At 36.0% G+C, this 27,186-nt stretch overlaps 1 protein-coding gene across 4 annotated transcripts in view; it reads left to right on the forward strand.

Annotated features, from left to right (window-relative positions):
- LOC149409917 (uncharacterized) overlaps window positions 1-27,186 on the forward strand; it is a 53,987-nt gene that overhangs the window by 16,135 nt on the left and 10,666 nt on the right. For 3 of the 4 annotated variants that reach the window (XM_089649314.1, XM_089649316.1, XM_089649315.1), the window contains exons 9-16: window positions 6,433-7,070; window positions 7,157-7,244; window positions 9,384-9,499; window positions 11,397-11,538; window positions 12,520-12,633; window positions 12,965-13,129; window positions 16,740-16,904; window positions 20,466-20,541. In XM_089649314.1, the coding sequence (XP_089505440.1) occupies window positions 6,433-7,070; window positions 7,157-7,244; window positions 9,384-9,499; window positions 11,397-11,538; window positions 12,520-12,633; window positions 12,965-13,129; window positions 16,740-16,904; window positions 20,466-20,541 (1,504 nt within the window). The remainder of the gene's footprint in view (window positions 1-6,432; window positions 7,071-7,156; window positions 7,245-9,383; window positions 9,500-11,396; window positions 11,539-12,519; window positions 12,634-12,964; window positions 13,130-16,739; window positions 16,905-20,465; window positions 20,542-27,186) is intronic. The other variant, XM_089649317.1, reaches the window with a different exon arrangement.

Raw genomic sequence — 27,186 nt, forward strand, 5'->3', positions numbered from 1 at the left:
TTCACCCATTGTTTATTTACTAATACATATTATTTATACTTATTGTTCTGATTACAATTTCTCCAAATTGAAATATGCTAACTCAAATCATCTGGAGACAGATAACCTTTGAGGATAAGGATGACTATCGGTATCGGTATCTATCGGTAGACTATCTCCATCCGGTAAGTTTGGTTCTGTTCTGTTGTCAGAGCCACCGTTACGGAGATATTTGTAATACTTTTTATAGGGTCATTTCAGCAGATTGTTTAAAACCCATTGATTTGTGTTGTGCTTAGTTCAATTTGGAATAGCCAATTCAGTTGATGGATGAAATAATTACTTGGTAAGAATCTGAAAGGATGAAACAGAATAGTCAATTACTAGTTAGTATTAACAGATGTTGAAAAGATGCTAAATGAATCATTATAACCGAGTGATAGCTACCCAAATTTGGGTAGCACCGCTGATGCCCTTGAGCGATAGCTACCCAAATTTGGGTAGCACCGCTAATGCCCTTGAGCGATAGCTACCCAAAATTAGGTAGCTGTAGGCAGGATTTATATGAATTTATTTTGAGTTAATTTGTTAATTTATTTATTAAGTTTCGATCGAATACACTGATGTCGCTAGTTTTCGTCTTGTTGAATATTCTAGATAGTTATATATAGATGTTTTGTATAGTGAAGTGTGTATGTACAGGGTTTTCCAATAAGAGGTGTTATTTTGAATAGCCCGCTATTTCGGTAGATGTTACTTTTGAAGCTGTAATTTTTTGACATTTGACAAGTAGAAACTACGCCATTAATAAAAATGGAACGATACACGTTTCAACAACGCATTGAAAATATTAAAATTCACTTGAGTTAATCAAATGCAAAATCATCTTGAGTGATGAGGCCCATTTCCACCTCGGTGGCTTCGTCAACAAGCAAAATTGTCGCATCTGGGGCTCGGAGAACCCAAGAGTTATTGTCGAAAAGCCTCTCTATCCTCAACGTGCGACTGTTTGGTGGGGTTTATGGTCCGGCGGAGTCATTGGACCTTACTTTTTCGAAAATGAGGCTTGAGCAACAGTTACGACGGTGAATGGATTGCGCTATCGGGAGATGATTAATGATTTTTTATGGCCGGAATTGGATGGTATTGATCTGGACAACGTTTACTTTCAACAAGACTGCGCGAAAAGGCATTGCTGTCTGATATTTTTATATAAATATTTTATACCGATTTCTTTGTAAGGGTCCCAACTATATGTATATGTATTTAAAATTGTAAACTTCCCCATCTAAAAATTCTTGCCTACTGTGTGCAAGAATATTTAATGAAAAGGAAACTAGATTTAAATCCGTAGAACGGGAAATACATCTTTACACTTACCTCACCAGAAATGCAAAAGTTTTTTTTATGATTTGTACGAAAACGAAAAAAAAAGTAATGTAAAATAAAACCAAAATTTTTTACAAATAAAAATGGCCCTACACTGACTTTAACTTCAGTTTATGGAGTCATATTACAAAAGTAGGCTTTAATTTCAGACAAAATTTTTATAGTTGGCTGTGAGTACTATGTAAAAAGTCATTCAAATCAAGTATTATTTTCAAAGACATCTATTAAAAACAAAATCTATTTTCTCGAATGGGACCCTTGTTTTCGCCCGTGCGAAGTGCGTTAATCAAACAAGCGACTAAACATATTCCACCTTACTAATAAGTGTTTTAAATTTTACACAACTGATTAACAAGTATATTTCATATAAATCACCTACCCAAATTTAGGTAGCTATCGCTTAAGTAAGAAATAAGGAAGTTAACAATATTATGTATGAGAATTGAATGAAAATTATAGAGAATATGATATGAAAATGGATTGATGGCTTATAATTAAGAATATTTTTTTTCTGAAAATGGATGATTTATAAAAAAAGAAATTAACCCCTCAAGCTAATATGTTCGCTTTACCTCTTATAGGTCTCATAGAAATTGCTGTGTCTGTCTTACTGGCATGGTGAAAAATATGATCTAAACGGTATTAGAATGAGAAAACACCAAGCTTTATATTCAAATCTAGAAGTTAACCACAGAAAAATTTAAATGTGCTCCTTTATGAAACAAAGTTTCCGACCGCAATTTTAGAAAAATTTATGAAACTTTGTTAATTTTTTACCAATTATTTTTATATGAAATGACAAAAAAGATAGGTGACAATAACGTTTATAGTACATTTGTCTAATAAATTGCGTGTGTTTTTCTTTTTTTTCATTATCAGTAATTTTAGTTACAAAAAGTGTAAGGTAAGTCATTTTTTAAACTTTTTTATGTTTGCATTTAAAACTTATATGTTTTTTTCTAATAGTAAATTTTAAAAGTGTATTTCATCAATTTTCAAATATAGTTTGTGGTTATCGGATACGTTTCCAAATTTTCTATTTATTTGCATTTTATCGCAAAGCGGAAATACTCTGACCTTCTGACAGAATATGCCAGAGGCCTGAGGGGTTAAGAATACTATGGAAATGTCACCTAAAAATGGATTATAAACTAAACCAGGAATATTATATTAAATGGATTATGAATAAGGAAATTTAAATGATTACAAAGGATGTTTGTGGAAAATGAATTGTATGGAAATTAAATATTAATTTTCACATTCAATTCAAAGTGTAGATCTGAAAATAGTAAATTAAGAATATGTACATATTATTATAAAATTATTTTTAATACTTTGAAAAAATGGTAGGTTATTAGTAGTTGAGCGGAGAAAGTATGTGCGCAACTGTCTAACATGTGTGTGTATTCTTTTATCGCTGCCATATCGCAGGAGCCTACCACGGCACGCCTCTGATTCGCTTTCTGACCCACCCCAGTCTTCTGAACGCGCACCACTCGTCCGACTCACGTTTGTTACTTCTTCTCATTTGATACTAGCTACACACCACACTACCCTCGGCACTGGCACCAAATCAATCCCTGGCTGATCAATAGTTTGCATAATACTTCATGTTATTTCTGATCCATCCCAGCCTTATGAACGCGCGCACCACTCGTCCGACTCATGTTTGTTACTTCTTATCATTCGATACTAGCTACACACGACACTGGCACCAAATGAATACCTCGCCAATCAGTAGTTTGCATAATACGTCATGTTATTTCTGACCCATCCCAGCCTTATGAACGCGCACCACTCGTCTGACTCACGTTTGTTACTTCTTCTCATTCGATACCAGCTACACTCGACACTGTCACCCATTCAATCATTGGCCAATCAATAGTTTGCATATATCATATTACGGTGTAACCCACTTAGGGGGTATTTTACTATGTCGGGCTAAATATCTGAATAGCTAGCCGTTGGCTGGCTTTAAAGATCAGAATAACTTCGTTATTCAACGGCGACCGTTTCACCATTGTTGCCGAGCTTCCGGATAGATAACACTCGAAATAGTCTGGCAACATCGCAAAATGTTTGCAGTTACCCAATCTACTACAACGGCTGTCATGTTTTGCCGCAATGTCTATGGAATGCTAACGTCAACGCCAATTGACAAGTTTCCCGCTACACCGCAAAGTGTGCATTTTTTTGGTTATGTTATGTTGATTATCAGGTCATTTTAGATAGATTCGTGTCGAATTAATACATAGTTTCTTATTTTGAACACAATCAAATAATTCAGGATGGATCATACAAGCATTCAAATTCATTCGAGCTCTTAAAACTCGCGGCCTTCGCATCGCTGCCCTTTCACCTGCTTCTGTAAATCAAAAACCTCGGTATCCATAATAATTCGCAACAAAATTCGACTCACTTCTCCGCTGTCAAACTCGGAATGTTTTGACGCCATCTTTGATTCGAGGAATAGCGCCTAACGTGAGGTTCGAGCACTGATTAGTTAAATCAAACTTTAACCCGAGCGTTAGCGTTATTCAAATATAGTGAAAACGAAAAAATGACTAATCCGCGGATTAGTGCTTAGTCAGAACATAATCAGAGATAGTGAAATACCCCCTTAATAGGTTCACAGCCAACTCCGCCATTTGGCAGAGTTAAAATGTTTTGTGAAATTACGCACCCGTTAATTGATTAGGTTAGGTTAATTTATATTATAGTTATTACTTTCAAAGCTCCCTGAAATTCCAGCAACTGTAGCGACGTTTTGTTTTTGTGCTAGCCCTGTGCTTGAATGAATCAAAAATTCTTGTAGGAGAGCGGTTTTTTGACTACCTGCTCTAGGTTTAAAGTTATAGCGTATTGAATATGGGTGACAGAGCTTTCCAAGTTTACATGGCTAAGTTTTCCAAGTCTTCATTGTCCAAGGCTGGCAGTGAACCTTTTAAGAAATTGCCACTCAATAAATTGTATGCTTTATCTTTTCACTGCAGATCGGTATTATGATGTCCGTGCGGAATAGATTATTCAAGATGAACTTTCCATAAAAACCTTTTTTTTTTACTTACCATTTGAAATTTCATAATGTCAGATAATAGGTAGTTATCACATTCATCTATTTAAATATCAACATTATCATATTCGACCACACGCATTGAATGCACGTACATACTATTTCCACATGTGCAGCAATATTTTCACGCGCGCTTGCGCATGGAAGACGATTATCAGCCTAACCTGACCTAACCCTAAAAACGTTGAATTATCAATATCGACATTAATAGATTTCTACAGAAGAATGTTATACCTACAAAACGAAGAAAAAATCGCTTGGGTATCTCTCACAGTGCTATAAAAATTGACAATGACTATTTTCGAGAACTTCATTGATTGCAAAGATACATAACCTCACTATTATCGGGATTTGCATTGAATCGGTTTAAAAGTTTAGATTTTTCCTGTCCCTTATCCTGTGGAACACCAGACCCTTTTTGAGTGAAATCATAAATGGAAACCAAAATTGAACTTTAAGTGTTTCAAGTGCAAATGTTTATGCACTTTCTCATGGCGTACAGGTTTAAACCGCATATTGAAAAATTCCAGCTAGGGCGAAATTTGGTTTGACGGCGGGAAAAAATTCTTGTCACTGGTGCACGAACAGTTTTCCAGAGTTTAAAGTCTGATTTTAAAAAACTCCCCCACATTTTATGTTCATTGGAGAACCTTCTAATAGTGTTTCACTGTATTTTACTAGATTCAAATTTAGCAAAAACTGCTACAGTCATACCATGTTAATTGATGTATCAATGAGGTTGTCTCCTACAGCGAAATTTCATGTTTTTATAAATGTATCATATTAATTAGAGCATGCCGAGGAGAGAACTTTTAGAATTTTTGGAAAATACCGAATAGTAATGAAGATTACTTACGGCCAAGATACTTGCGGCCAGTCGATAAACTTGTGAGATACACGCAATGACTGGCGCTGCCGTTGGAATTATGAATTGTACTGAATCGAGTCTAGTGTGATATCACTAGACACGCCTTACATGAGATTACACGCGTGTCATGAGACATGTTTTACCCAAGATCACCTCGAAAGCTCGTAACTTCATTTTTGGGGATATCGAAAAACTGATTTTTACTGTCGTCATTAATGAACTCTTTAAATATATTACATTTTTATAAAAATAGGAGACAACCTCCTTGATTTATCTCGTAAATTTTTACCAAATTCTCCGCCAGTAAATTTTTTTCTTAATTCCTAAGATACACTCGAGACTCTCATGTTTGACTGTAGCTCGGCTTTAAAAAATACAAAATTTCATTAAAATTCAATCCTTTAGAGTAGGGGTCGGTTATCCAATAAATGGTTCCCGCCCCCCCAAATTAAAAATATAACTGCAAACATAACTTTGATAATAATTAACCTAACTTATAAAATAATATTTATTTAGGTACCTGCACATTTTGTTTACTGAGCTGTACCGCCGATATTTTCATTTTTACCCAATTTGGGGTAATTTGTCCTGATTAGCAGACCCCTGCTGTAGAGCTTTTATTTTGTGACTTAAATTTCGTAGTGTTACCATTCATTTTTTTTAGCTTGTAATCATCTTCTTCAATCATAGATACGATCATGCACTGTGAATTGTCACCCTTTTATTTTGTTTTACTTCATTTAGTTGTATTGGTGACATTACAATACATTATCAGTCATTCTTTTCACAATCATAAAAAGGTCTGATGTTGTTACTGATTCATTATTTTAGGCACTTTTATTAATTTTGATCAACATTTTAGTTAATTCAAGTTTTAGTGTGCTGTAGAAGGTATATTGGATGTAGAACTGTTTATATTCCTTTACATTAATAATTGTTTATATTGTGTGTGAAATTTTAAAATTTGTTATGTTCATATATTCTCTTTTCTTTCATGTCTTCTAAATATGGTATAAAAAAATGGTAAATTTGTTTAACTAAACAATAATAATATTAATAATTTAATAATTCAAGTTTTTTATTTGTAGCTATTTTTGCTAATGATTCTGTTTAATGTTTGCAGGTGTAAAAATACCAGATGAGAACTTAACGCCACAGCAAAGAGCCCATAGAGAAGAACAACTTGCGACAATAAGAAAAATGCAACAGATGTTGTTCCCAGAGTCCGGAATGGGTCCAGGAGGGCCCCAAGGACCCAATCAGGGACAAATGATGGACCCATCACAAAATCCTAATGAACAGAATCAAATGGGTCAAAACCCAAACATGCCGCCTAATTCTAATTCGGGGCCCAATATGGGTTTCAATCCTAATCAAATGGGCGGGCCGATGGGACAAAATTGCCCCGGAAACATGGGACCAATGGGTCCGATGGGACCCAACGGGCCGAGTTGTCAAATGGGGCCAAACGGCCCAATGGGGCATAACGGTCCTATGGGCCCGAACATGGGGCAGAACGGCCCCATGGGCGGGAACGGCCCGATGTCCGGGATGGGTCCCAACGGTCCAATGGGTCCAAACGGGCCGATGTCAGGCATGATGGGGCCGAACGGGCCCATGGGTCAGGGGATGGGGCCCATGGGGCCGATGGGCCCGTGTATGAAGGGCGGGATGAGAGGGCAGCAGTGCGGCGGACCAGATATGAAACCTCAAATGTGTCAGGATATGCACATGAACAGACCTTGCTCGGGACCTATGGGGGTAACTTAATACAAATATTTATCTGGAAATAATCATTTTTATAACTACCCTTTTGTTCATTTTAATAACTTTTGTACGTATTCTAGCGCATGGGTAATCCGATGGGAGGGATGAAGCCTTGTATGATGGGTGGACCCAGAATGATGCCAGGGGCCAATATCAACGCTATGAATGGTAACAATTCTTTATTATATTAAATTTATATTATCTGTACTTTCATAATAGGTGTTAATTCTCTATAAACAATAATTATTCAATTCAATTTATTATTTTAAAAACATTACTACAAAATTGTTCATTTTGAAATAAATTTCTAAAGAAGAATTATTAAATTAACCAGCAGGTAAAAACCCTTAGTTGCATCTGCATGGAAATGTTCAACATTTCTCTTTGAATATTGAGATGAATTGAATTGAATCTTAGAGTATTAACCACTCAGAACATTAGAACGTCAAAAGACGTAAATATGATAATAGCGGTCAAGACATTAGAAAGTATTTTCACGTAGATGCGCGAGATTTTACAAAAATTGATTTATTTCCATCACTAGTATACAGATTGCCATGATTTAAAAAAACAGTATCGATAATGAATAACGCTACGCGTCTGTATTCAAGAATATCTATGGAACGTAGAGGTGCATTATCTAAGCCGATTGGATCTGTCATCTTGTTCGTTCATAATTTATTGCGTTTCTAAATAATTTATTATAAATATTTTAGTTTGGACGGTTAATATTTTGAGGTGACTAATAGTTTTTAATTATATTTCTTCAATATATAAAGTGTTATTTCTTTATGATACTCAGAAAAAAGTACATTTTTCACAGCTTTGAAATAATGGTCAGCGATTTTTACATATTTTTGACGTTTTCATAAAATGTATATTTAGAAAGGCAAATATTTACGTATAACAACACAATGCGATAGTGGATTTCATAATCTTTCCAAAACATTTTTTAGAATGAGGCTACGTTTCCCAAAACATGAGTTATGAAGCTTTTAGCAAAACTCGTAAATAACACAAAAATTATCACGTTTTGACAGTTCTCAAAGGAACACACAGTAAATAAAAGTCTTTGTCTGAGAGGTTAATATATCAGATATAGACATTGGATATATCAACTATACTAGTAGTAACAGAGCTTGAATTTTAATGACAGCTTCATTGATGCTAAATGTGTCCATATCCGAATTGATATTGTTCAACAGCAAGATTTATTCTCCCCACCGACATGACCATTGGAAAGTTAGTCCTGCAGGCCAGGAGATAGAATAGTCTATATTGTCGGTGACGGAGATAACCATCGCGAACATAGAAATGAATGTTCTCCATGATAGAAGAGTTTTCAAACCATCCACGAATCAGTCTAAAGAAATGTTTGTACATCCCTTCTGACACGTAAATGGTTCATTCCGAGCATACCCAAAAGAAAGTCGGTAGAGCCACGGGCAGTAGCCATACTCCCTCATGTAGAGAAATCTCAGAAATTAATAATCACCCACCCACACAGACATAGGAATTAATAGACGAGAAGATAATGGCGAGGGGTAAAATCAACTGTTGAAGAACGAAGGGAGTGAAGCTGACTGTGATTCGTCAATAAATCAATCTGACAGTAAATAGGCATCTCGCATTATAATATCACCATTTACTTCTTAAAAGTAAAATCTGCTTTTGAATGAATAGACATTTTTACATGGGAGCGCAAATTACTCGCCACGTTATGAACAAATTTGCGAAGTCCAAATTCGGCAAAATAAATTTCTTCTATTTTCAGAGTCGAATATTTCGTTTATGTATTTAGTTAAGACACTTTTATAAATGTTCATAATTTACTTCCCAGCAACCAACCAGCTTTGTGTTTCACGTCCAGACGTGTCTCGATGTGATAGTATATGTTTCTAAAACTGATCTATATTATACGATGTGAATATGCTTAAAATAAAGTAAAATAATGCTTATATATGGAATGTAATACGACAATTGGGTTTATTCTCTTTTTCACATCTATTTTTACAAGTTTTCATAGTAAAAGTCAACATTTTGCCGTGTTATTTCGCAAAATGAACCGATGATGCCTCGACCATAGTTCGCACAAGAATGATGACGTCACGTTTTCAAATTTCACTTGAGGCCATACGCGAGCCCAGCCGGCTCCAATGGAACCGGTATGGGGAGTGGGGATAATACGCTTTTAATCACTTAGGGCAGGTCTACTAATATTCATATGTCTATGCTCACCCACCATATTTAAAAGGATTATGTATGTTAATATTAGAGATTTTATTAATTGATTTTTATAAAACTCAGGTGGCATCATGATGGACGGCGGCTCAATGGGAGACTGCGGGGGTCCTGGGGGCCCTCAGGAACACCACATGAGCATGGGGGGCCCCATGTGCGATGACTTCCCTCGGGGTAGAAACGTAAGCAATATTCTTATAATCCCTTTAGTATTTTTTAAATAAGTGTACGTGTTTTTCTTTAAACTAAAGAACCATGCTGAAGCCTCATCCGTTTGCTTGCACGGTTCGTATGTCCCCTGTGTTTGTGTTTTATATTACAATTTTTATTTCTGTTTGTGAATCAATCCACTGATGAAGGGGTAAGGCTCTCGACTAGCAAGCTTGTGGTCGCGGGTTCAAATCCCTGCGTGTCCAAGTAAATTTTTATTTAATTAATTTCTGTTGTTTCACAATTTTGGTTTTGATTTGTTAAATAAGATATAATTAGAGACATAATTGGACGCGAGGTCTACTGTCATAAACTGGTTTGTTATAAACTGATCTGTTATTTATATATTTATTTTCACATATACGGCACAACATGTGCCATTCACATACTAAATTACAGAGAATAGTACAGCAACATAAGGAATGCAACAATATAAATGTAAGTATAACGGTATAATCAGTAAATAGTAGTAAGGTTAAAAGTATGAAAAAAAGAGATATAAATAAAATATAAGTAGCAATCTGTAGTATAGTATTAAGTCAAAGTAAGAAATTATATGTAATAATATACAATAAAGTAGTGTAAGCAAGAATTAAGTGCTTATAAAATGTCTGAAAGGCAATAAGAGTTTGTAAAAAATAAAATAAAAAATTTTAGAAAGGTATATACTATTAGAAAATGAAAAGAATAAAATATATACTATTATAATATGAAAAGGAAACAAAAGTAATAAATGGGAGAATCGCGTGTATAATAATAATGTGCGACACTGCTTGACAGTCCGATAAAGTTTTACATAGTACCTATGAAGACTATGATATATAATGCACTGATATCAGCTTCTACCTATCGAGTACTAGTAGTTTTTAATGTGGTTTTACAGTGGTCTGTTATAAACTGATCTGTTATAAAGTGGTCTGTTATTAACTGGTCTGTTATTAACTGGTATGTTATTAACTGGTCTGTTATCAACTGCTCTGTTATTAACTGGTCCATTATTAACTGGTCTGTTATCAACTGCTCTGTTATTAACTGCTCTGTTATTAACTGGTCCGTTATTAAGGACGGGTTGTTTCGGAGAATTTGAACAATTCATCAAATTTCAACGTTCATTTTCCAGTTCTGTGAAAGATTTTTTCAAGTTCTGTTTTAATTTCAGTTTTGTCAAGCAACTAGCCTATAATGATATAATAACAGAACTTGAATAGGACTGTCACAGAACCCGGAAATGAACGTTGAAATTTGATGAATTGTTCAAATTCTCCGAAACAACCCGTCCTTACTGTTCTATTATTTGACGGCCGGCATAGTCCAGTGGTAACGCATTGGACTGCCATTCCGAAGGTCGCGGGTTCGAACCCGGCGTGCGCAAATAAATATTATTTGATTAATTGGTGTTATTTCACAATTAATTAATTAAAATAATATATAGTATATTTGCGGCACGTTCCAGAGTGGAAGATACTACCAGTATCGCCCTGGTGTAAGACCACCATTCAGAATTGAAACGTTGCTCCAAATGGCTTTAGCCGTGTTTAGTGACTAGATCTGAATAGCCAGGTACTTCCCCACCTTCCTCTTTCCCTTCCCCACTTACCTTCAGCCTCACAACATCCCCCAATTGGGGATGCCATAGTCTCACTGGCTCCAGACGGGAGCAGTTGGGACTCTTGTGAGGTATTCACTATAAAATAAAAAAAAAGGTCTGTTATTACATGGTCTGTTAGCAGCTGGTCTGTTGTTAACAATATAAGTTATCAATATAATAACTCATTTGGAACTTTTATAAAACTTTTACTTGATATTCAGTGTTTTATGTTATCACAGAAAGTGAAATGTTGATGTTGCAATGTTTTGTAAATTTTCCAGATGTCTGGAGGTCCCGACGGCCCACACAAGCTGGGCATGAGGAGTCCGGGTTCCGCCGGCCCTGACCTGGATTGGCAGAAGCTCCACCACCAGTTTTTCGAGCAGGAACACAACAAAAACAACATGGACCCCGACCACATGGGTACGCACACAGAAACTCAAACTATAACATTTAATAAAATTTAAAATACAGTCTGTAATTCCTAGAACTTTTGTTTTGAATTTAGTCGTCATCATTTTCAAAATTGGAAGTGTTTGTTTGGAGAATTCAGACAAGCTATAAAGTACCTACCTGTAATATTTTAACCCTACAGGCTAATTTGTTAGCTTTTGGGAACAACTCGTATGATATAACAGAAATTGTTGCATCTCCCTTCCTATTGTGATAAGAAATATGATCTAAACGGTGTAAGAAAGAAAAAACACCACGCTTTATATTCAAATCTGGAAGTTGACCGAAGTAGAATTAAAATTTGCACCTTTATGAAACCAAAGATCGGGATCAGAAAAAAAACAACTTATATGACTTTGTGAATTTTTAATTTATTATTTTTATATGAAATGATAAAAAAAGAGTTGAGAAAAAAGAGTTTATAACACAATTTGTCTAATAAAATAAGTGTTTTTTTTTTTTAAATATGTTTTTTCAGTAATTTTCGTTAGTGAACAATTTAAATATTTTTTTTTTTATGTTTGCTTTAAAAATTTAAACATTTAAAAAAAACATATATTTATCTGTAATAATAAATTTTGAAAGCTTATATAATCACCTTTCAGAATAGTTTTCAGTTTTCGTTTACGTTCAGAAATATTCAATTTATTTGGATTTCGACTCCGACCTTCTGACAGAATATGCCTGAGGAGTTAATTGAAACTTATTTTTCGAGAATTCCGACCGTCTCCATTGATATAATATATTTAGATTAGATTGGTTCCTGTTTTTTTACGTCCATTGTGACCTGCGATGCCGAACTACCGAATTCTATCCCCGCGCACTGCTACTCGCGTGATAATACTGGAACACGTTTTGACGTGTTATTGATATACTATAGCGCCTCTATACCTTGTGCTACTCAGTAATATTGAAAGGAAGCTGATTTTAACATTTTTGTTATGTTTTTAGGTGGGCAAGTCAAGTCCCCTTGCAGTGAACGAGGGGGGCCATCCTCAGGGGGCTGCCTCCCCCCTCCCCCCTACGGCGCCTCCCCCCTCCACAGATCTGCCAGCGTACCTATAGGTATGTTTCATCCACATTTAGACATACTTCCATCTCATGACCATAACCTCCCAGAAATTATGTGTTCAATCCGGCATGATAAAGTTTTGTGGTTTATATTGGTAGTAATACACATACTAGGCATAAGGACCTATTTCAAATGAATATACCAATGATATCGACATTTTTAAAGTATTAATTTTCTCCTCTAAACAGTTTTCAAAGCATAAACGTTAAAAGTGAGTATTAGAGCGCATAATTTTAAAAAATGTCGCTTACTAGCGAAAAACATTTGAGTGGTTAATCATGATAATTATTGTTGTCATCTTTATAAATAAATTTCCAATTGCAGCCACCCAATCCCCCAGCCAATGTTCCAACATCCAGATGCCCATGTCGGCGGAGGCTTCCCGAGCCGGCTCGGCGCTCAGCAGCCCGGCCGAGTGCCCCCGCCCCGCGCCCCCCAACCCACACGCCAACAAGGGCCTGCCCAAGAACCCACTGGAAGGGGGACCCGGTAAGTCCTAACTTATATATATATTTTGATGTTGGATTAATATGGTACAACTTGGTTATAGTGACATCATTTGATATATCATTCAAATGTTCAAGGCTCTGTTCTTTAAATATAAGTGACGGTGGAATATTTCATGGAATTTCGAACTTCTTCCGAGGTATTTTAAATGTCCTCCATATTTCTTATTTTTGAAGTTGTCGTAAAAACTAATTTCATTTTTGAAACTAGATAAAATCATCTTTCATATGTTTGTATTTGAAATAAATATTGATATTTCGTCGGTTTACTGTCAGGAGGTCTAGCACGTCTAGGACGGATAAAGTCCTCTATCAATACGATATTGGCGAAATCCTTCATCTATGGTCATTTAGCGATATTTGCGAGCCCGGTCAGAATATGATTCCGACAGTTGATTGTCAAATTCCTTGACTTTTAGCGCGGCCTCCAAGGTATGGGATAAGCTGGCAATAAGTACAACTCAACGGATCATGTCGTATGTTATGCAAAATAGTAATATCAAACATGAAAATGTTGACAAAAAAAACTTACCGAGACAAAAAACTTACCGAGACATGTTTACTCGAAATATCCATAATTTTGAGAGAATTCAATATATAGAAACTAAATTCCCTTTCTTTTAGGGAATAATTAAGAAAACTGTCACTTCATTTTTTATGCTGTTTATACAATAAATAATTTTAAAACTTTAAAGTTGAAAAATCTCTTCAATTTGTATACATATTTTCATCCACTTTGACAATTGTTAGAATTTTATCAACGGAATAAAGTATAAATATTTGAAACAAACTGTACTGGAGAACAAATCACATATTTCCACATTATAGAAAAAGCATAGAAATACTTTTAGAATGTACAGACACCCTGGGCCAGATCTAAGCGGGTCCTAAGCGGCCTTAATGGAATATGTTTGTGGCTAGTAATGTCCTTCTAAGGCTTAAAGGGTTAAATGGTCTAATTGTCTGTTAATAAAAAAGGATATATGAAATTTTAATTTTGTATAAGAGGAGTGAAAGGAGAATATTATTCAGGAGAGATCATTCAGTATAAATAGGGTGTCTGGGGTAAAGCGCACTAACTTTGGGAGGTGATTCTACATAATAGTACAAGTAAAAAAGTTCAATAATTTTTTTTCTTAATTCCAACTTTTAGTGGTACTTTTCAGGTAAAAAGGTAAAAATCGCCGTGTGCAGCAGGCCTTATTATTTTGCTCTGTTGCCAAATCTACCGTCCCGCGTCGGTCTGTATTGAATTTGAATGCAATGTCACTTGCCGTGCGTCAATAACTTTTATTTTATTCGCAAAGTATGATCTGATAATTTCACGTGCTTCATTTAAGCAGTGTTTTATTTTAAACTTGGACCTCAAACAACCTGTATACAGTTAGAAGTGAAATGTACAGAAAATTGTTGATTGCTTGGAGTCCTTTCAAGAACATTGAAAGTGGTATTGTTAGCAGAACAATACTATTGTGCTTTATAACACGGTCCAATATTGAATTAACCTTTAACTTTGTTTACGACTCATCGAGTCTCTTCAATGTGACGATAACCCAGTTGTACTGTATTATAAATTTAATGTTTTTGTTTAGGCTTACAATAAATTTTGTTGTTATTTTTTTTTAAGCTCAATTTATTTTCCCTTACCCTGATAAAATTTAAAATTTTTAGTGATGTTTAATTTTTCTATTGAGACTTTGATTGGAAGAACGAATTACTGTTCATTTTAAACTAATGTGATTCAATTTAATTGCTGTAATAATATGCTCAAATACATTTCCTTTTTGATGTAATGCAAAGATAGGGTAAACGTAACACACATTATAATCTACGCGTTCGTAGATGGCTTAAATTTAATTATTTTAATAAAATACACTTTTTGCAATTTATGTGTTATAATTTTAAGCCAAATTATTTGTTTGAACCTGCCCATACATATTATGAACATGAATAAATTGTTTTGTCCATATAAAAGGCATAGAATTACTGTATTGGATTGAATCATCGATACAATATAGTATTTGTATGCTTTCCTTGATATAATTGAGTTTTTATACTAACAAAACTATTTATTTGTATTGTAAATAGTTTTCTCCCGGCACAAACAAATAATTTTTTTAAATATTTTAAAGCATGACTTGCAAAAAGTGTATTTTAATAAAATAATTAATTTAACGCCATTTATGAACATGTATATTATAACATACGTTAATATAATGTGAAAAATGAATATAATGATTCGGAACTTAGGCATTCAAATATCATATCGAAATCGTGTTATTTGTTATATTTTACAAAAACAGTTAAATCACTCCATTCTAAATAAAGTCATTGTCATATATTTGCTTAACTTTGGACACTAGCGCCTGGGTGGCGATACTTAGAACTTTTCATATGTAGCAAGTTAGCTTGATAACAAATTATTATAAGCAATAATTAGTAGCCTGAATTATTCATACAAATTGAAAATATATCTCGAGTAAAAATAAATTCCGCCGACGGGAATTGAACCCTCACCTTCTGATATCCGGTCAGGTGCTCTGGACCACTGAGCTACGTCGGCGGCATTTATTTTTACTCGGGAGATATTTTCAATTTGTATGAATATTTCAGGCGACTAATTATTGCTTATAATAATTTGTTATCCTTTGTGCTATGGTTAAAAAACCTTGTCTTATAAAAATTAGTTTATCATGAAAAAATAAAAATAAGCTTGATGTTTATTCTTAGGATTTCAGTCAATTGGTTCCTCCAATCGTACCCTCAATTTGAGTTTTTTATTTGTCTTTTTAAAACATAATTCTGTTATAAAAATTTACTAAAATCGTTGTTGTGTTTGTAATGCTCTTAACACATTAAGGTATCTGAGCGCCAATTTATATAATTTAATCTATGATTTTTATTATTTCGTAATTTTGATTTTGTTTTTTTGTTTTCCTTTTTTTTCTGTGTGTATTGCCCCTACCCCAATCTATCGCATGTGCCGGCCACAAAACTACTACTTTATTGTATCGCCAAAACAAAATGACGTCCAAATCTAACACAAAATGGTTGCTGCGCACCCCAATCAAAACACAATCTCATGTAAATCTGCAACCTGGCAATGATTGGATCGGTTGACGGACCTGTATAATATTGTCAAAATATTGACATAAAACATTGACAAACTGTCATGTAATGCTGATTTATCGAAATCTCACATAAAATGTGTCAAATGATGACAATTTCACATAAAATGCTGACAATATTGCATAAAATGCGTCAAAATGATGCCGAATTCACATAAATGCTGACAATATCACATAAAATATGTCAAAATAATGACAATTCCACATAAACTGCTGAAAATATTGCATAAACCATGTCAAAATAATGACAATTTCACATAAAATATGTCAAAATAATGACAATTTCACATAAACTGCTGAAAATATTCCATAAACTATGTCAAAATAATAACAATTTCACATAAAATGCTGACAATATTGCATAAAATATGTCGAAATGATGACAATTTCACATAAAATGCTGACAATATTGCATAAATGTGTACAAATGATGACAATTTCGCATAAATTGATTGGATCAATCAGAAGAGGGCATGTTTGTCCGCACGCTCCAATGCCTGGCGGCACAGCAGCAAAAGAACCAAGCCCAACAGAACCAGCTGCAGGGAGGGGGCGGCGGGGGACCCAAGGAAGCCAACCTCATGCCCGTGCCTTCACCACAGAAGATTCAGTATCTGAATACGTTTGAAGGTAATTTCACCGCAACGGTGAACGGATGAGACATGACATTTTTTTTCATTGATTCAAATTATTATCGTTGTTTTTTTCATCGATATAAATAATTACCACTCTTTTTTTCATCGGTACAAATAATTTCTGCCCTCTTTTTTCGTCGGTAAAAATAATTACCGCTCTTGTTTTCATCGGTACAAATAATTTCCTCTCTTTTTTTGTCCCTCCATTCATATATTACCACTGTACTTCGATGCCTTTTTGTTAGACTGTCGCTTCATTTCTCGGTTCTCAATTTTATTTATACACATCTAATTTTTATTGATATGAAGACAGTTTGTTTAGCTCCGGTGAGCCCTCTGCCTCAGGGACATTATCTCCCATATTTCGCCTTGTTCTTTTGACAGTAGCCCAGAATTTCAACCATTGGGGTGTACACTATACAGCCACATCACCTGCTTTCTTAACTTTGCTCGTCAGGCATCTGAATAAATGGATGATTGATTAACACACTTGTCACATTTCTTACAGCTGTTAATGCTTTGCACTACATCAACTTGTATGATTTACAACTGTCCTAAAACGCCATTGTCCATGTCATAGACATATGAATATTAGTAGACCTACCCTAAGTGATTAAAAGCGTATTATTCCCCACTCCCCATACCGGTTCCATTGGAGCCGGCTGTGCTCGCGTATGGCCTCAAGTGACTTTAGAAAACATGACGTCATCATTCTTGTGCGAACTATGGTCGAGGCACCATCGGTTCATTTTACGAAATAACACGGCAAAATGGTGACTTGTGCTATGAAAACTTGTAAAAATAGATGTGAAAAAGAGAATAAACCCAATTGTCGTATTACATTCCATATATAAGCATTATTTTACTTTATTTTAAGCATATTCACATCGTATAATATGGATCAGTTGTAGAAACATATACTATCACATCGAGACACGTCTGGACGTGAAACACAAAGCTGGTTGGTTGCTGGGAAGTAAATTATGAACATTTATAAAAGTGTCTTAACTAAATACATAAATGAAATATTCGACTCTGAAAATAGAAGAAATTTATTTTGCCGAATTTGGACTTCGCAAATTTGTTCATAACGTGGCGAGTAATTTGCGCTCCCATGTAAAAATGTCTATTCATTCAAAAGCAGATTTTACTTTTAAGAACTAAATGGTGATATTATAATGCGAGATGCCTATTTACTGTCAGATTGATTTATTGACGAATCACAGTCAGCTTTCCTCTCTGCGTCCCGCAACTCTTGTTTTAACCCCTCGTCCTTAACTTCTCGTCTATTAATATTCATATGCCTGTGGTCCATGTCCATATTGATCGTATCCGGGGCGCTTAAGAAATGTCGTTAAACAAATAATTTAAAATGTCTTGTAATGTAATTCCACTTAAAAAGAACAAGAAATGTCATGTCTTAAGCCACCCACCAAACACAAGGATGAATCAATGAAACGGAATTCCACGAGACGACTCAAATATATGTTTTGAATGTATTACATTCGGCTGTCTACAATCAGAAATAAATAATCGACAATAAATGACACCATGATTTAACCCTTTGGACTCGTTAATCGACTAATCGACCTGTAGAAACATTACCGTTGAATGCATGAATGCTATTGGCGTCGCAAAAGAGACGGACGGAACATTTTTTTTAAATTTTACGCGTTCAAAGGGTTAAATAAATGGGCGTAAACAATTTGAATTATATTATATATATATATTTATAAATTATAACATCTATATGACAGTCGTCCCGTAGGGTATCGGTGGCCGGCACATACATTTATTTATAATTTAAGTACCAACTTTATGATAATATTTTTTTCTAATGATTTTAATTTTAGACACACATTTGCATGGTTTGTTTATTTTTTTTTATTTTCTGTGTGTGTTGCAAATAAATGCATGTGCCCATATTGTTGTTTTTAGGTTAATGTTTCGCCGGCCCAAAAGCAAAAGTGCACTTGTAAATTGGTCGAATTTGGCGACGAATTCGATGTGGTGTTTTTTAAAAATAAAAATTAATTTAATTTTCAAGACAAATATTACAATAAAATTGTATTCATCAACTTCAAATTGAAAAAAACTCACAACTTGCACGTCCGTTTTCTTTGGGGCGGTCCATTATTTTCGCTATAAGATGTTGCCAAAACCGATTGATTTCAAATAAATTTTATTTGATGTTTTACCCCAATGTTATAAATATACATATAAAGCGCTCAGCGCAAAAGTGGCCCAACCAAAAAACATTTTAATCAGCGCAAACATCAGATTTTTGTCATATCTATGAAACCATAGTGGTACAACTTTAGTTTTCACTGATTTCAAAGGACGGCGCTATATAATATCGTTCTTCAATTACTAAAGTAGTTATAAGTCTAACAATGTGATGTTTTCGCTGATTATGAATTTTTGTTGGTTGCTCACTTTTCCGTTGAGTGCCCCATATATCGGTTTAATTTTTCAAAGTTGCCTACAATGTATAGCAGGCCTTTTTTTGTATTGTATTTACTCACTAATTCGGCACCATAAAAACCTGGCACTTGTCCGATTAGCGAAAGCGGCGGATTACAGTGAAACGTACAAAATATTCTAAAATTTAAGCAACCGCCATCGATCTTTCTTAAAATTTGCATTTTTTGGTTTAACGTTAAGGTGTCACGTTTCGCTTGCGAGAAGACTCGTAAAACGACTTGTAAACTTATTCAAACAAAAACGTGGCAAAACGAAACAAACAGAAACACATGCGACAGTTGCCAAAATACACAATAGAAATGTACTACAATACCAATGGTCGTTGTCGCAAGCGAATGAGCTCGAAGTATCATGCAAATGGAACTGTGTCGCTCTAAAAATATTTTATCTGCGGCAGATAGAACTAAGTTGCACATAAAATTTGCAAATGGAACCTTGTTATTCTAAAAATATATATTAAGTTTTTTTTATATAAAACTTTGTTGCATAATTATCTGCGACCTTGCACGGAAGTTGGAAACATTTTAGATAGGGTTTTAACCCCTGAGGCCTCTGGCATATTCTGTCAGATGTTTGGAGTATTTCCGCTTTGCAATAAATTAAACATTTCTGAATTTATCTGAATACTAAAAACTATTTTTGAAAGATGATGAAATATGCTTTCAAATTTTATTATTAGAAATAAACTTTTTTTTTTTTAAATACTAAAATTTTAAATGCAAACGCTGCTTTTGAATGCAAAAAAAGCTCACCTTTAATTTTTTCACCTTAATAATGAAAAAACACACAATTTATTAGTATTATAACCATTATTGTTCCCTCACTTTTTTGTCGCCTTATATAAAAATAATTGTAAATAATTTTTAGATTGTGGTGTTTTCTCTTTCTAACTCCGTTTAAATCATATTTGTCAATACGACAGTAAGGGACGCAAAACTTACCTTGTTGAACCGAGGATAAAATTTGTAAATCTGTGTAAAAACATATGTATATTGACAACTTATTATTCCCAATCAGAAAAGTTCGCAGTTAAAATTGAAAGATAATGAATTTGTTGGTTGTGTGTTGTCAGGTCAAGAACTCACAATCCAGAAACAACCCAATACCTCACTCAAAGATGGGCCACCTTCAAATCAAAAGAGTCCAGGGTAAGTACCTTCGTTAGTGAAAAACCGCGGTTAATCGCGACGTTCATTATATTCTTTATTCTACATGAAACATTCTTTCGAGAAAGGCGTACAAGAACAATATTGTATTTGTATGCCTTTCTTGAAAGAATTGTGTTTTTTTACAGACAAAACTTTTTATTCATAGTATATTATAATAAAACAAATATTAAACTTTTTTCACTTTAATTTTATTGACCGTAATCGGTTTCAGCTCGTTAAAGCCATCTTCAGACTGGTACTAATTATTCTTAGTCTACGGTTTATATACAAAACATATGGGGGAGGGGTCCACCCCTCTGGTGGTCTACAAGGGTTATTAATCAATTATATTAATTACATTTGTTACCAAGTCGTTTTAGACTGTCGAATTTCTAATTATTTTGGTAATTCCAATAGACCTTGGGTTTGTTGCTCACTTCAATATTGTTCAGGGAAAAACCTTACAAGTAATATGAATTAATGACTATTATTAATTTTATTGTCAAAATCGTTATTATATTTATGATGTATGGGATTTTTGTTTTTGTTTTTTATTTATTTATTTATTTATTAACACCGATTATAGCGGCTTTTACAAAAGAATAACAATTGTTTTACATATGAATACAGAATATACATAGATAAAAAAATATATAAATATAAATTACATAAAAGAGAACAATAGAAATAGTAGTATCAACATAAAAAAGTAGTGTGCCAACTACCGCACGCAACGGTTGTGTCCGCCGCGATGTTCGCGATGCCACCGGCACGTTATTGTTACCGCGCGTGCAGGTAGTGCAGTGAGTGAAGCGGATACCAAATTAAGTGGGCCTCCAACTACAAACTATGCCGTTATTTAAGGGGCCGAAGACCGATAGGTCTACCGGCCAAGGGGAGTCAAAAAATATCGGGGAACAATTAAAAATATTGTCCCTGAATATTGAGGGAACCTCTCGATCAAAGGTGGATTTCTTATTAAAAATACTCACTGACAGAAATATCGATATTTTGCTACTCCAGGAAACTCATATCGTAGAAACCGACTCACCACGCTTGGATATTCCCGGCTACCTTCTAGCGGCAGTGCGGGAACACCCAAAACATGGGCTTGCAACCTACATCAAGCCGGAGTTGCAGAATATCACCCGAAAAATCACTGATGGATATCACGCGATCGGAATTCAAGTTGGAAAAATCGCTGTATTTAATATCTACAAACCTCCCAATGAACTATGGCAGTCACCAGCTCTTCCTGCATACAATCACCCGGCGGTGTATGTGGGAGATTTCAACAGCCACCATTTCCTATGGGGCTACTCGACGACCGATAAAGCTGGAGAGCAGATCACGGATTGGGCGTCAGCACAGGATTGCCAACTTATTTACGATGCTAAGCAAAAGGGAACATTTTTCTCTGCGCGATGGCGACGTGAATATACGCCAGACTTGTGTTTTGTCTCTACGGCGCCGGACGGAAAACCTATGAGGGCTTCGAGAACTATATTGAACAGTTTCCCACATAGCCAACACAGGCCAGTCATGCTAAGCATAGGCATACAGATTCCGTGTATTTCCAGCAATCCGTTGCCGCGATGGAATCTAAGAAAGGCAGAATGGCGAGACTTCTCGGAATATGTTGACAGGGTTGTGGATAACATACCACCAAAGCCGAATTCCTACGACCGTTTTTCAAACCTTTTATTTATAGCCGCAAAGAAATTTATACCTAGAGGCTACAGAAAAGTGTATATTCCAACATGGAGCTCAGAAAGTGAACAGCTTCTAGCCGAATTCGAGAGGACGAATGACCCAGACACTGCCTCTGACCTTCTCCAGTCTCTGGACGACGGGCGTATGAAACGGTGGAATGAATTAATGGAGGAAATGAATTTCGAGCACTCGAGCAGAAAAGCATGGCAAACACTAAGGCGACTTGGAGCTGCAGATCAGCCAACTAAAACAATGCCCAAAGTGTCACCAAATGCTGTTGCTCGGCAACTACTCCGTAGTTCAAAAACGACAACAAGGTCTAACATAAATCACCAGGTCCAAAAATCTCTGAAGGCGGCGCAGCTAAAATGGCCGGTGAACCCCAACACTGTGGTCGCCGTTACAGCTGACGATATAGATATCGCCCTCACTTCAACAAAAGCTGGGAAAGCAGCTGGGTGTGATGGAGTTCTCCCAGACTTTCTGAAACATGCTGGACCACGGACAAAAATATGGATCGCAAAACTATTTACTGAAATTTTCAAAACTGGAGAAATACCAAATACCTGGAGAAAGTCTAAAGTTATTGCGATCCTCAAACCCAACAAGCCAGCAGAGGATCCGAACAGCTACCGGCCAATCTCACTTTTAAGTACCATGTACAAACTTCTAGAGCGAGTTGTGCTCCGCAGACTTACTCCAATTTTGGAGAAAGTGGTCCCACAAGAGCAAGCTGGCTTCAGACCAGGCCGTAACTGCTGCGATCAGGTGTTAGCACTGACAACACACATTGAATCTGGTTTCCAGAAACGGCTGAAGACTGTGGCAGCGTTCATTGATCTCTCTGCGGCCTACGACACGGTCTCCTTGTTAAACTGTACGACACCATAGAGGATGGCAACACAGTACGACTCATTGAGCAACTGCTAACTGGCCGTACCTTCAGGGTTTTTCTAGGAGGGTGAAAAAGCAAAAAAATACCCCTCAATAATGGCCTTGCCCAGGGCTCAGTGCTGGCCCCATCGCTATTTAACATCTACACTCGAGACCTCCCTCACACTGAAGGCAGAAAATTTGCTTACGCAGATGACATCGCCGTCACAGCTCAAGCCAAAACCCTTAAAGCAGCAGAAGATATCCTCAATTCTGACCTAAAGGCTTTGGAAGAATATTTCCTCAATTGGCGACTAAAGCCAAATGGGTCGAAAACAGTTGCGACAGCTTTTCATCTTAGCAATTCACAAGCGGATGCCAAACTCTGTGTTCAGTTTGATGGAAAAAATATTTACCATGACCCCCACTCCCGCTATCTCGGAGTTACTTTGGACAGCAGCTTGAACTACCGGCAACACATGGAAACAGTGGGTAAAAAAACCAGGACAAGGCTTAACTTAGTTAATAAGCTAGCCGGAACTAGCTGGGGATGCGACGCCAACACGCTCAGAACAGCATCCATTGCCCTGGTTTTCTCAACGGCTGAATACTGTGCTCCAGTATGGGCTAGAAGCGCCCACACTTCCATGGTAGACGTTCAGCTTAATGCCACAATGCGAACCATCAGCGGGACTTTAAAATCTATTCCTCTCCCTTGGCTCCTCGTACTTGCAAACATAACCCCGCCAAACATCAGGCGAGAAATTGCAACACTGAGGGAATACAAGAAGGCGCTGCAAAAAAGCGCAATACCTCTACACGAAGATGTCGTCTCTCACCCGGCATGCCGCTTGAAGTCCCGAAAGCCCTTCTGGGCGGAAGGAGAGAGGCTCCTCCGACTCCCTCTCACCCCAGAAGATAGGTGGAAACTTGAGTGGCAAACGGCCAACGTGGGAAATGCCCATCTCATACAGGACCCCACCGAGAGATAGCCTGGGTTCTCACTGCCTCGCAAAACCTGGTCCGCCATCAATAGGTTAAGGTGCTCCCATAGCCGCTGTGCCCACATGATGCACAGATGGGGCCTTAAAGAGTCGGCGATGTGTGAATGTGGTGCGGTGCAGACTACCGAACATGTGGTCAACGAATGCCCGCTCCATTCATTCCCCGGTGGGATTGATGAGGTTCACATGGCGACGCCTGAGGCCCTAAAATGGCTCGCAGATCTAGATGTCCCCCTCTGACCCCCCACCATACGAAAGAAGAAGAAGAACATAAAAAAGTACAATGAGTAGGTTATTATAATTATAAATCCCGGATATTATGTAATGAGTGTTAAGAAATTAATACTTTAAAACTGTATTTGATTAAAGTCAATCTGAGAAGCGCTGACAGACAGTTTTAATTAAGTAGTGTTTGTATGAGGTTAAACTAGCAATGTTTATAGGTTCATCCAAAACATATTTATTGCCAAGTACATGCAGGCGATTCATTATGGAATTGAGTTCAGCGTTAGATCCTGTATTGTTGCAATGATAGGGTAATTTGAAACGAACTGATCGACTAGGTACATGGAAACATATTAACGAAAGAAGTTCAGGGGAGTTCAACAGGTTGGTAACGATTTTAAATAAATAAAATAGGTCTGAACAAATTCTTCTTTCTTTTAATGTATCGAGTCCCAATAATTGTAACAGAGAGGGGTAATTAATGTTTTCGATGAATATTCCCAATTTAAAATTAATATAACATGTCACCAAAGTTCGATATCACCAAAGTTTTTTCTCATACACGCTTCTGGCTTTTTGCGGATGATAATAAGATTCTTCAGATAATTAAATCCTACCTTGACTGCTTACATTTTCAACGTGATATTGACTCGTTTAATAATTGGTGCAAAATAAACTGCATGGAACTTAATGTTGATAAATGTAAAATTTTGTCCTTTTATAGAACCAAAAAACCTATTCAGTTTGATTATAAATTAAACAATGTTTGTTTATCTACTGTAACATCTATCAAGGATCTTGGGGTCACTCTAGACTGCAAACTTTCTTTCCGTGAGCACATTAACAACATTGTTAACAAATCACTTAAACTACTCGGCTTCGTTCATAGAATAACCTCTGACTTTAAACATATAAGTACCCTTAAAACTCTTTACTGCTCGTTAGTTCGCCCTCACCTTGAATACGCTAGTGTTATTTGGTCTCCTTTCTATGCTGTCCACATCTGTCACATAGAATCCGTACAACATCGCTTCCTACGAGGAATCGCTTGGAGGTTGGGTCTTGAAAGAGGAGAGTACTCATATGATGAAGTTGAACAAACTTTAAACATTTCTTCTTTGGAGAAACGTAGAAGGGACACTGATCTGATTTGCATATTCAAGATTATCAATGGTATTACAGACTCACCTGCTTTGTTGCAACTTATCCAATTCAACATCCCTTCCCGTAGACTCCGAAATAATGAATTGCTGTTCGTCAATCAACATTCTACCAATTATGGATACCATTCTCCTTTGTCCAGAATGTCGAGACTTGTCAACTCACTGTCAAGTCAAAGCATTGAATTTTGTGGTATATGCCTAAATGACTTTCGACAGTCAATACGCAATGTCTAATTTCTAATGCCCTTTGAACCATCTTCATGCTTTGACTTATTATTATCTCCCATTCTTACTTTTATATTATTATTGTCATTGTTATTGTCTTCGCTCCTCATTTATATATGCTCTCCTTTCACTGTCATCTCTGTTTATAAAACTTATTCGTGTAATTAATATGTTGTTAATGGACTATTTGTCCGTAAATAAATAAATAAATAAATAACGTAAAAATTTATGTTGGAATCGCTCAAGGGAATTCTCATGTACACTGTAGTAAGGACTCCAAATGGTGGTGTTTTGAAGGGATACATGTTTACATTGGAGTAGGAATGGTCATTATATAAACTAAATACATACTTTAATTTCGAAATTATTATGAAAATTACAATGGATACAAAAGCAGAGACATAGGAATTGATTGTAATTGATTATTTTCATATTCATATTGCATATGTACAGGCGCAAACAAATAATTCGTCCTAATATTGCAAAGTAATACCTAGCGAAAAGCATATTTGAAGAAAATAAATTAATTAACGCCATCTATGAACACGTAGAATATAACGAGCGTCGCGTTTAACCTTAAAAGTTTTGCAGGACAACTTTTGTTACGTCCACTTATGGGGCACGGCTGCTCGCAACACAACTGCTGCGATATCTGTGACCAACGGGTTAACGCGCTTCCCCAAATATTGGATCATTTCTATAATGCTGTTTTTGAAAGAAAATCATCTTCAGGGCGCTTAACAGCTTAATTTATAAATTTAACCTATTCCTCATCACTTCCACTTACTTCCATTTATTACTAGTGACTTATAACTAAGATCAATAGCTAGCGACTTACAATTAGTAACTTAAAACTATACATATTTTATTTTACTCCTGTATGATAAGATTTCCCACATTTCACATATTAATGATTGGGCACATTTTACAACATGAAATCGAACAAATAATCAGCGTTCCCCAACAATTTGCATATTTGACGGTCACGTTAATTGGTGTTATTTCACAATTAATTAATTAATTAAAATAATATATGTTTAGAGTACACTTCCCCATCTTTCTCTTCCCAATCTCCTTCCCGTCCCCACTACCTTCAGCCTTAACAACATACCCCAATTGGTGATAGTTTCACTGGCTCCAGACTGTTGTGAGCAGTTGGGACTCTTGTGCAGTTTCACATCAAAAAAATACTTGCGCCACATTTCAATGGAAGATAGATACTTTCAGTATCGTCCCAACGTTGCTTGAAATGGTTTTAGCCATGTTTGGTGACCACATCTGAATAGCTCATAAAATTTCCCCACCTTCCTCTTCCCTATCTCCTTCCCCTCCCCAATACTTTCAACCTTACAGCATACATCAATTCATAGTCCCACGCCACTGGCTCCAGACGGTTGGGAGCAATCGGGACTCTTGGTTGGTTCATATTCACATAAAAAAGA

The sequence above is a fragment of the Hesperophylax consimilis genome, chromosome 29, assembly GCF_061612785.1.
Source record: "Hesperophylax consimilis isolate HC1 chromosome 29, BYU_Hcon_1.0, whole genome shotgun sequence".
Classification (NCBI taxonomy): Eukaryota; Metazoa; Arthropoda; class Insecta; order Trichoptera; family Limnephilidae; genus Hesperophylax; species Hesperophylax consimilis.